The sequence below is a fragment of the Acanthochromis polyacanthus genome, chromosome 1, assembly GCF_021347895.1.
Source record: "Acanthochromis polyacanthus isolate Apoly-LR-REF ecotype Palm Island chromosome 1, KAUST_Apoly_ChrSc, whole genome shotgun sequence".
Lineage (NCBI taxonomy): Eukaryota > Metazoa > Chordata > Actinopteri > Pomacentridae > Acanthochromis > Acanthochromis polyacanthus.
This window is the reverse complement of record NC_067113.1, coordinates 25543277-25554819: the sequence shown is the minus strand read 5'-3', so window position 1 is coordinate 25554819 and position 11543 is coordinate 25543277. Positions and strand designations below refer to the sequence as shown.

At 39.3% G+C, this 11543-nt stretch overlaps 1 protein-coding gene and 1 gene segment (V, D, J or C); both read left to right on the top strand.

Moving 5' to 3' along the window:
- LOC127533691 (Ig kappa chain V region Mem5-like) overlaps positions 1–11543 on the top strand; it is a 63359-nt gene that overhangs the window by 18658 nt on the left and 33158 nt on the right.
- elavl1a (ELAV like RNA binding protein 1a) lies at positions 155–9157 on the top strand. Of its 2 annotated transcripts, none has more exons than XM_022218917.2 (7): positions 155–287; positions 1910–1969; positions 3848–4040; positions 4570–4673; positions 5270–5423; positions 5588–5813; positions 6109–9157. In XM_022218917.2, exons 2-7 carry the CDS (start codon positions 1934–1936, stop codon positions 6431–6433), a joined length of 1038 nt encoding a protein of 345 aa, XP_022074609.1. In that variant the 5' UTR covers positions 155–287; positions 1910–1933; the 3' UTR covers positions 6434–9157. The 2 variants fall into 2 exon arrangements, with proteins under 2 accessions (XP_022074609.1, XP_022074608.1); XM_022218916.2 differs by having other exon boundaries at positions 5270–5432.

The window sequence follows — 11543 nt, the reverse complement described above, 5'->3', positions numbered from 1 at the left end:
ATCCAATTACCAAAATTTACACGGACCAATTTACAAAGTCTTTGCATTTATATTTTTGTTATGCATGTTTGTCTTCATTTCTGCAGTGCGTGTAGACCGTGCATGTGCAGTACGCTCCCTCCTGCAGAGGCGTGCCGTTCCAGGACGCGGGTGGGCGTGGCCGGTTACGTAGCTTCTTTCTCGGTTTCTTCGCTGTGTGAGGCTGACTTGGAGGGAAGTGAACGTCGCCAAGAAGGGACAGAAATAGCAGAAGAGAGCAGGAACAGCAACTGACTTCAAAAAAGCTGGTGAGAGGATAAACGCCGATAAAGCTCCAAGGAAGCCTCTCCTGTGTATATTTCGGTGTTTGAAGATTCGCCAAATGGCTGCCATGCTGCTCTCGCGGCCCGCCGAGCCGCTCGGTAGCGGCGGCTAGCATTAGCCTCCGTGGCCTGTTAGCAGGCCGCTCTGGTTTAGGCGCGGGGACGGAGAAGCATTGATCTGACGCTCTCCAAAAATAGGGTCGCGGTGCTTTCCATTAGGTAGTCAGCAACACACCACTAGACAAACTTTTTTCTTCGTATCCATAGAAGTTTTCTTAGTTTGCATTTAGTCCACTTTAGCTGCATTATTATCTGTTTTTTTGTCGAGCCCAGTTGAGCAGAATATTTGTCCTTCTAACCAGAGAAGACGGAGAGCATGCAGCTCGCTAGCATGCTGATGCTAGTAATTGAGAGTAATGCTAATCAGGCCTCTGCACGTTTCCGAGTGGGAGATGTGTCGTGAATTGATGTGGTGTTGTTGAGCATTAATAGAAACGTGTGGACATCTAAAAGGGAAGGTTGTGATTTCAGGAAAGCCAGAATAACTCAGCTCTGTAGTAGTTTTCAAGTCAGCTAGATCATATTGTGTGGACGCTATCTCATATTTCCTTCATACTTTGCAGTTATTCAAACGCTGTTCGAGCCTTCAGCTACAACAGCTCCACTTCACTATATTCCAATATAGCAACCACGAGCACACTAAACCAATTTTTCACAATTTCTACTCACTTAAAATGCAGGGACACCGTTATATTAAAACATCACAGCATGCCCCGTGTCTATGTAAATGTTTACTGGTTGGTGCGTTTTTGTATTGATTGTGCAGAGATATACTGCTATTGTTGTCAGGGATACTTCTTTACTGCAGACATGACTGCAAGTATTTATTTTGCCATTTCTGTCAAATTAGCCCTGTGGTGATCCAGTAAGCTTGTCTCCCCCTCACAGTCCATGTTTCTTCTGCAGGGTTGTGCCCTCCACGTTTACCATGATTGTAGTAGTTTTTTTTTAAAACCAACATTTAATATGCCATTAAAATAATTACCATTACATAAAAAGGTGAAGATCAGAGGAAGTGGCTGGTCTACCCTCTACATCACATGAGACTGACCAGCATGTTTAGCTGTACTGTCTAAAGCTCCAATCCAGAATAGTAAAAGTCAATACTGCAGATCACACAAAGCAGCTTTTACTGTATGGGCCCATGCTGATGATATACACTTAATTGATTACAGAAATGCTGTCCGGCTGCACCACGCAGGAATTGATGTAAGAAATCAATTCTGCACAAAACTGGACACATTGATTACCAGGCAGTGGAGCTAATAGTAACCAAGAACAGTCCCTTTGTTGTAGTTTCAGGCTGTTCAGGCAGAATTTAAAGCAGAACCACATTTAAGCTGCGACATATATATATATATACACAATTATCGAAACAATTTCTTGAGTTTTTTTGTGCATAATGTGTGGAAGAGCTGAGAACCAAATGGAATATCCACATACATTTTTATTTAATTCTCTTTCGGTGGATATTTGCTTAATGCTGCGTTCTTCAGAACAAAAGTCTGTTTGTCACATTGTTTGGTTTTTGTCTTATCTCCACCCAGCCTCAGGAGCAGTGAAGTGTCTTCATGGCAGTTCGTCGAGGACACAATAAGTATTTGAAAGTGAGTATTAAATCCCATCTCTCTTTTCAAGCACTTCTGCAGTAAGCAATCCTGTCTGTTAGCACTATGATCAAATATGTTTGGTGCTGGGGTGGTTGACAAAGACTTGAATGTGCAATTCCTGGTAGTCATAGTGCATATTTAAAGACCCTTCGCTGTGGAAAATGTGCAGCCTCATAATGTTTCACTTCATATGGAAAGCTAGACAGTGGGTTGTTACAATTTGCCGGAACTAATAATTTCGTTCATGAAATGTGAGATTGCATGAAGATAAATTTAAAACACACATGCAGTGCTGCTCCCACCAACTATGCACATGTTTACTGGTTCAATACAGAACTCTCATTCATCCTCACTGTGCATCCTACCCACCAGAATACACAATCACAATCCTTCTCTGGCATGAATGGACCTCTGTCAGGTTGACTGCTGGACTGGTTCCCATTCCAGGCTTGATCCTGTTTCACTCGCCAGCAAATGTGTCCAGTGGGACACATACTGCTGAACAGATAGCAGAAGCAAGATTTTATAAAGTGTTTTCATGTCAGGCGCTTTGCATTGTTATTTCAACTAATCTTAGAGACCTTAAACGCATTAGCAGAGTTTACCACATACTGACATGTGATCGAGATAATCATAGGGATGAAAGAGTTACTCACCTACTTTATATTGCATTTTTTAAATTTTGTGCTGGCTTTGTGTAAACCACTGCTTTGAAACCAGTTTGCAGTTTAAATGCACACAAAGCCAGCACATGCTTGGGTAATGTAATTAGTTAGAATTATATGCCTTTACGACTTCATCCTCTGCTCTTCTTTGGAGAACTGTAATTGCACTCTCTGGACACTCCAAAAAAAGTTCCTGAAACCATGAAACTGAAAGAAGTAAATTAGCAACTGAAGCTTCTTATTCATGCTATTATTTTCATTGCATTTAAAGGACATGGAAAGTCAAATCAGGTTCACAAACCTGACGAAACAGTAACTCGGTCATCTGTTGTATTTTTGTATTCTGGTGTAGCTGATGTTTGTGTTGGAAGTAATGAGTGGATGAAAGATGGATAGACACGAGTTACAAAAAACTACGGTTTTGTCATTGCAGCTTCTCATTTCTTACTTCAATCACATGGAATCCCTCTTTTTTTTAAGCACGCCAGGAAGGAGACATCAAAACCTAATTTTTTTTTCTACAATAAATTAAAAAAAACTTGACTATATTACTGATTATTATATGAATTAAATGGTACAAGTTGAAGTCACTGCAGTCTTCAGTATTTTGCCAGGTAGCGACCATCAGGCAAACATCAAACTGCACCTTAGTTTCATGAATGTTTGGAAAGAAATTCCTCTGGAGTTGAGGCTTCATTGTGCAGGAACCAAGGTTAGTCCCTGGTTCCTCTGTTTGACTCCTCAGAGAGGAGAATTTAACCACAAACGGGTTCTACAAAAGAGAGGAAAATGTGTTAAATATCTTTTCAGTTTTGATGCTCCAGTTTTTGCATCAGTTATATAATGAGGGTTGTTTGAGGTGGTGGGGTAGAGGCAAATCTAGTTAAACATGTTCTGTGTAATATATGACAAATTGAAGTTTTTTTTATCATGTTCAACAAAAACATTCCACCTGTAGAAAAAATAACAGGATTTGCACATGAGAATTTCCTTGTTTTGCATTTTTGTATTGACTTGAAGTAATATTAACTCTGCAGTCTTGTAAAAAGACAAGCAACATGTCGTCTCAATTTACAGGCTGGAACCAGCGGTCAAAATAGTTACCAGTCTGCTTCCCGTCAGTTTTAATCGATTATTCAGTTCCTTGTTTCAGCTGTAGCTCCGTATACTCTGCGTACTAACCTCGCTTTGTGTTTTTTCCGCCCACCAGGCCGACCTGCAGGAGGTGTATGACATGTCAAACGGTTATGAAGACCACATGGGAGGGGACGAGGGGAAGGACGTCAAGACCAACCTGATAGTGAACTACCTGCCTCAGAGCATGACGCAGGATGAGCTGCGGAGCCTCTTCAGCAGCATCGGAGAGGTGGAGTCTGCCAAGCTGATACGAGATAAAGTCGCAGGTATGCCCCTCTGTGAAGCAGTAAGACATGTGACAGAACAGATGGACGCTTTAAACACAAGGTTTAGCTTTAAATGGAAATGTACTCCTTTTACATATTCAGCAAAAACATACAAGGTGTGACAACAGCGTCTGAAAATAGAAGTGGTGGTTCAGCTTCATGACTTAGCTAATTGTTAGGCCTGTCACTTTTATCAGATAACTTTGTGTTCATTGGCAGGCTTTGTACTAACGGCCTGTTTTCTGGCTCCTCTGTCCCCAGTGTTTCTGTAATGTAATTTTTGTTTGAAAAATATCCCAAATCGATTCAAATTGGGTAGTAGTTTGTTGAACGTTTTTGACCACCATAGATTTTATTCCAACCAGTCCAACCCTGTTTAACTGTAGACAGTTTCTTTGTTTGTTTGTTTTAGCCTAGCATGCAATGTTCAGATTTGTTTTTGTTTTTAATATTTATTTGTTTGCAGATTTTTTTGAACTATACAACGTTTTTTTGTTTTATTTTATTGTTTTCCTTTTTTTTTCTCTAGGCCACAGTTTAGGGTACGGATTTGTTAACTATCTTAACCCTAGTGATGCAGACAGAGCTATCAGTACACTGAATGGACTAAGGCTACAGTCCAAAACTATCAAGGTAACGTGCAACAAGGTGTTCTACAATTCTCAAAGCAAAGATGTCATGTCATATAACTCTCCTGTGGCTCCTGTGCTGTCCGCTAACTAGCTAGTACATGTCAGCCCGAGGAAGTGATACTGCTTTTACAGCTCACTTACTGCCCTATCTGACATGTCTGTTGAGTTTGAATTTATTTTTCTTTATTTTATTTGACATTCTGTCAGATTCAATTTATTTCATGTATTTAATTCCCCCCAAAAGTACTTTTTTGATCAGTTTGATTTCATTTCTTTTGTTGCTTTAATGTTCTTTTGTGCTTCTGACTCCATTCATTTTTGCTCAGACCAATGACTTAATGTCTAAAACTACTTAGGCAACAGTTGTCCGAAGAGGTTATTTTATTTACTTTTCTTTTATTGAATCCAGTATATTTTGAAGTAATTGACAGAACCTTTCAGATCATGAGTTGATTGTAAAACACCTAATATATCTGCTTCTGTAAATTCCAAAAATATTTAGATGTTGTAGTCTTACTTCTCATAGTTGTTTTTGGTATTTTCTTTGTGCCCACGTATATGTGTTTTAATCATACGATTGTTGCTTCCCGTTGCTAGGTTTCATATGCACGGCCCAGCTCGGATACAATAAAGGATGCTAACCTGTATATCAGCGGCCTGCCTAAGTCCATGACCCAGAAGGATGTGGAGGATATGTTTTCACGTTATGGCCGCATCATTAATTCCCGGGTACTTGCGGATCAGGGCACAGGTACGACAGGTGAATGACTTCCTTGCTTTTCAAAAATACAGTGACACTTTCTGGTGTTACAAATTCATTTAAATAGCCAACAAAACGCAGCTATGTTCATTTCGAAGCATAGTTGTGTTGCTCGTGTAAAGATGGGCAGTCACCAGCTGCTTTCTCGTCCCCAGGTGTGTCCCGCGGGGTGGCTTTCATTCGGTTTGACAAGCGGGCAGAGGCTGAGGAAGCTGTCAAAAACCTGAATGGCCAAAAGCCCCCGGGAGCCTCTGAGCCAATCACAGTGAAGTTTGCTGCCAACCCGAACCAGGCGAAGAACACGCAGCTCATCTCTCAGCTCTACCACAACCAGTCCCGACGCTTCGGAGGGCCCTTACACCACCAGGCACAGCGCTTTAGGTGAGACAAGCTGTGAATATTTAAATCCAGTCTTTGTTACATATAACAGAGGTAAATTAAAGCTGAAATGATTATTCTATAAAAGGCAGAAAAATAATCACCTAAAGGGGTGCTCAAATATTTTAGGAGAACACAAGAGTCGACTTTATGTTTTAGGAAATTCTGTTTGACACATTTTTACTGTTTCCTGACATTTTATGACTCAAACAATGAATTGAGAGAGTCATTGAGGGATTTATTGATAATGAAAGTGATTCTTAGTTGCAGCAATTACACTAAACATTCTGGCTTTCAGGTTTTCACCCATGGGCGTTGATCACATGGGCAGCATGGGAGGTGTGAGCGTCCCAGGGAACTCCACCTCTGGCTGGTGCATCTTCATCTACAACCTGGGCCAGGACGCAGACGAGAGCATCCTGTGGCAGATGTTCGGTCCCTTTGGCGCCGTCACCAACGTCAAGGTGATCCGAGACTTCAACACCAACAAGTGCAAGGGCTTCGGCTTCGTTACCATGACAAACTACGAGGAGGCAGCCATGGCCATCGCCAGCCTGAACGGCTACCGGCTCGGAGACAAGATACTGCAAGTGTCCTTTAAGACCAGCAAGGGCCACAAGTAGAAAAGTCTGGACAATCAGGTGTAGAGGAGAGCAGGAAATAACCCGTGCCAGGTTTTTGTTGCAGAAAAGCTGAAGTTTGAGTTTGCAAAGTCTGGCACACCAATTTGGGTTTTAGCATATTCAAAGTTTCAATGAGAAGTTCACTCTTCTGCACCTTTGTACTTGTCTAAAAGAGTGTCCAGGTTGTTGTTTTTTCTTTTTTTCCCTCCATTATTATACTCTCACTTGGGGCTTGAGGACAGTTTTTATTTTGGGGGAGAGTGACAAAGAGGAAAAAAAATCTCAAATCACCCCAAGTATAACTGAAAATTATCTCAAAAGCTGAAATGTATGTGTTGCATGTGTGAGGGCTAGAAAAAAAAGACAAACAATTGGTTCTTAGCAGTGCTCTGAACATACAGAGCGTTAGAAAAGCCCTACCAAGCGTCAACATTTTAGTGGATAATTTATTGACTAAAAACAGGCAAGAAGAATATTTTTCAAGAGCCAGTGGTCGTCTCAGTTTGGAAAAGCAGTGCTCTGTCCCGGATCCTCGTCATATGTAGAAATAGATGCCTTAAATTATCATCCAGCGGACGCAGACGTTTCAAAACCACTCGCTGTTTCAATCTAAGAGCAAAGCACTTTTAAACAATCTGTTTTAGGTTGCTATGAATATCAGTCTTTTTGATGTTAATCTTTTGCTCACCCTCTGACCAGGTTTAACATTTTTAAACTCGACGAGCTCTGGAGGGGAATGTTTGTTTTGTTATCCCGGTGTAAAGTGTCTTTTTATTATGAGTTGTATTCCAGGAGAGTCCTGTTGAAATTCTAACCCAGTCAGTGAGTAAGAAATTAAGATGGACCAAAGGCAGGGAGAGATTTCATCCTCTAACCCCCAGAACAGTTTTTCTTTCTCAAGGCAAAATTAGACCTTTTTGGATGTCTTTTTTTTTTTTGTTTGTTTGAGGAGGTACTAAGGTTATATCTGATACTTACTGAGAGCAACATCACTTTGGCTGTTTGCCAATATGTTTTATTTTATTTCTTTCATTTTGAGTTAATTTCTTTTTGTTTGGATTTTTTTTTCCTTTGTAGAAGCATACATTTTTATTTGTTACAGTGTCGGCTACAAACTTGTTTTGATGAGTGCTTATCTCAAGTTTGGAGAGAAATTAATGGCCTTTGTTGTTGATTTCAGCTTAGATTTGCTTTATTTTTCTTCCTTTCTTTTGTTTTGGTTGTTTCACTTTGAACGTAAAACCATTAAATTTTGTTTTCTTTTGCTGAAAGTTTTGTTTGGTTTTCCTTTTTTATTTACCTTTTTAGATTTGGTTTGGAGTTTTGTTCTGTTGTTTTTCTGAGTTCGCAAAGCTGCAGGGCTGAAGAAAGATGCCGGGTCAAGCAAAAACAGGCTGTTACAGAAAGAAAAGAAGCGTCTCCATTGGAAGCTTTTTAACTTCTGAGGCAGGCCAAAGGCTAGCAGCATATGGACCAATGTAGGTTGAGATGAACTGAAGTTACTTAAACTGCACAGACACTGCAAGGAAAGCTGATATTTCAGAGATGGTTGAAGAAATTTAAACCGCTGAAGAGCAACCAGATTTGCAGACTGAAGTATTTCAGTTGCCTTTCTGCAGTTACACATTTGATGTCTGGCTTATTATTTGACATGTCACTCTGTATGTCACCTTTTAATACCTGGCTGTTTATGAACGGTGATCTAAATGCAGAGTAAATTGTTGGCTCTTCAGTGTAGTTATCGTAAGTGGAGCCAAATTTATTGTGCATTAACGACGTGTCATATTTGAGCACGATGAATTGGTAAACATTGTTAGCGCTTTTAGTCCCAAACCCACTGCTCTGATCTGTGTCTCATGGACATTGCTTTACACTAGCAAGGACTCGACTTTATTTAGCTGCTCATTTAAACACTATTAGGTCATCGATTTAAAGCAAGGCCTTTGGCATGACAAAGCTCATCTAATTGTGAAAAAAGTGATTTGTTGCTTTGCAGTTTAAGGTGGTGAAAGATGCAACATTGTAATTGTTCTGGTTTCATCTCATCAGAAATTAAGCAGAATACTCGGTCATAGAGCTCCAAATAGATTCCTGCGAGCACAACATGATCACACTTTTCAGGATTGACTTTAAAAACTATTTTCTCCCCCCCAGCAATAATTCACCTTCGTATTTAAACTGTGTGGCCCGTCTTGGAGAAGTGCTCCCATTACAAGCTTCAGAGTTTGGTCTTAAGAGTGAATTTGACTTCGTATTTCCACATTCTATTTGTGTCGCAATCCTTACCTTTGTGCAATATTTCACACCTTGCTCAAAGCAAGTAATAGAAATTTGTTAATAGTCTTGGACTGTCATCTCTTTTTTTATAATTTCTTTTTTTCTACTGACATGTTGCTGCTTAGTTTTTCTCAGCAGTTTAGTTAAAAGTTGTTAAAGTTGCATGAAAAATGCAAGTACGTTTGTTTTAGGGGCAGTCACAATAAACTGCATTCCGCCTTAATTTATAAGTGGAAATAGTGTATTTTACATCGGAGGAGGCGCAATTATTTATTTGACAGTGTATGCGGTCGTACTTGATACTTATTGGAGTGTTTTTAATGGATTTTCTTTTTGTTTTCTTGATTTCTGAACACTTGACACTAAGTTGAAGTCCATTAAATGTCTTCTAACATCTGATCATTTCAATAAAAATATGGTGGCTTTTCAGAATTGGAAAAAATGGAAGTGTCTTCAGAAGCTTATTGTGGATTTATTTTAAATAGTTTTTATGATAGAAGCCGAATGTATGATTATCTGCATGAACAGGGTGATGTGACCATATTTTCTGTTTTGCTCCACAGTAGCATTTGTCATGGTTAAGGAACGAAGTTTGTACTGGCCTTTATCTGATCATGTACTGTACACTAGTGTTTAAGTATTTTTAACTCTGTTTTGCAATAGTGCATTACATTAGTGTCTAGCATCACAAATATTAATATAAACAAATGTATTTATTCATAGTTATCACAAAGCCGACTAGCATTTGACAGGGTGTTTATACAGCACCTTTTCTCAACATTTACAGCTGAAATGCTATCGGAAGCCTCTATGCTGCCTCAATTTATCATTTTATGTTTTAAAAAATTATTTAACTTGCAATTCTTGCAATGTTTTTGTCTTAGCTGATGCAACACTGTTGTCACCAATATGTGCCACTCTTATTTTATTATTTATTTTATTTAACAAACTCAAGGTCCATACAAAAGAACAAATAAAAAGAAACAGACACAGTTATAAAAGGCACTGGTACCAGTGCTTCCACAGAGGTGAATTATAACGGACAGCGCTACGACATGGATCGACCAGAGTCTGTACAAGAGTGTTCCTACAGTCATCCAGTCTGCTTAAAAATCTGTTCGTCAGTGTTCTCATCAGAGCAAAGAAAGAGTTTGCATGAGCCTGACAAAACAGCAGGCTGGCACTGCTCGACCTGGGCTTTTTCAGCAGGATTCGAAAAGCATCATTGTAGGCAACTTTTAGTTTCTGAATTGTGCCTTTCCTGTATTTACACCACAGTGGGGCAGTATACAAAGGTGAACAGTAGGTCTTAAATAACTGTATTTTAACATTCTCTGTGCACATGTGAAATTTTCTAACCAAGATATTGGCTTGAGCATATAATAGCTGACACTGTCGATTGATGTCATCATCATCACAAAGCCGGTCTGTGATGAAGTGTCCCAGGTACTTAATTTTACTGCAGACACTGAGCCTTTGGTCAGACATAAAAGTCTGGAAAGAGCAAATCTTTGTCCCCTTCAGAGCGGCAGATTAAAACTGCACTCTTAGCAGCATTATACTTTATATCATGCTTGACTCCATATTCAGAGCAGATATTATAGCATCTGATGCATGCATCTTATCTGATGCAGCTTTTAAGAATTACAAACGAATATTTAGGCTCGACGACTCTCAATTAAAATTTTATGGGGTGATTGACTTTCTGCTCACTGCTACAGGCCCCTGTTATTACTCTGTGATGCCAGCTGGGGGAGACATGCTGGTGTCTTCCCTGTGGCATCCTCACCATCATTGACATCCTCTTTGCTGTTTTACTTTCCACTCACAGCTTCCAAAAAATGGTGTTTTAACCTGAATAGACAGAAAAATACAATTGCAGATGTGGTCTCCAATGCTATCAATTAGATGACCTGAACCAAGGCTTTAAAAAGTCTCAGCAGCAGCATTTGTTTTCTGTTTGGCGTTTTTGCACACAGAAGTAATGCAGCTAGGGGACAGCAAAGTTTGACAATTTAAAGCATTAGCCTTTTGCCCTTCCACAGAGGGTGTCCTTTAAGGAATGCTTGATGCTTCGACATTTTATTTATAAAGCTGAGAGTCACGCACAGGCCCAGGTGTTTGAGGGAGCTGGAGATCGACCTCCAACCTGGCTCTTATTGGATGACGTGCTTTACCTCAGGAGACACAACCACCAAGAGATGCAGCGGTAATCCTGCATGTGGTTTTAAATTGTGCTTTGTTTCTGTATTGCAGCAGATGTGTTCACTTTGCTTTAAATATTTCTCCCACTTTGTGGTGCAAAAGTGGGACATTTCAACCAGACCTTCCCCATTGTATGATTATTTTCCTCCTAAAAACAAATATGTAGATCAGTGGGTTTGTTTTTTTAACCAAAGCTTTCCAGAAATGTCAAACAAAGGCCCCATATTTTTAAAAAATATCACATTTTGCATAATTACTTATTAAGAGAAGACACTACAAATGAATAGAGTAGCATTTTTGATGGATATCACCATGAAAGTCCTGTAGATTAAAATTATTCTTTTTGCATTATAGGTTTTCAGAAATTCTATGTTTGATGCTAATGAGATTTTGTCGAAGTAAATGTAAGCTAATTATATTTCCAGAATAAGTCTGAATGCTGAATAAGTAAGTTTTAAAATCCTTGTTGTGTTTAACATGCTTTAATATAGAGGATTCTGGATATTCTGTTAAATTAATGCAGAATTGAGAAAATATATCCAAGAAAAAGCACACACTTCGCTGTGTTTTTGGTACAAAATGTTATAAAATGAATACACGTATGATTTATATATATATATATATATAT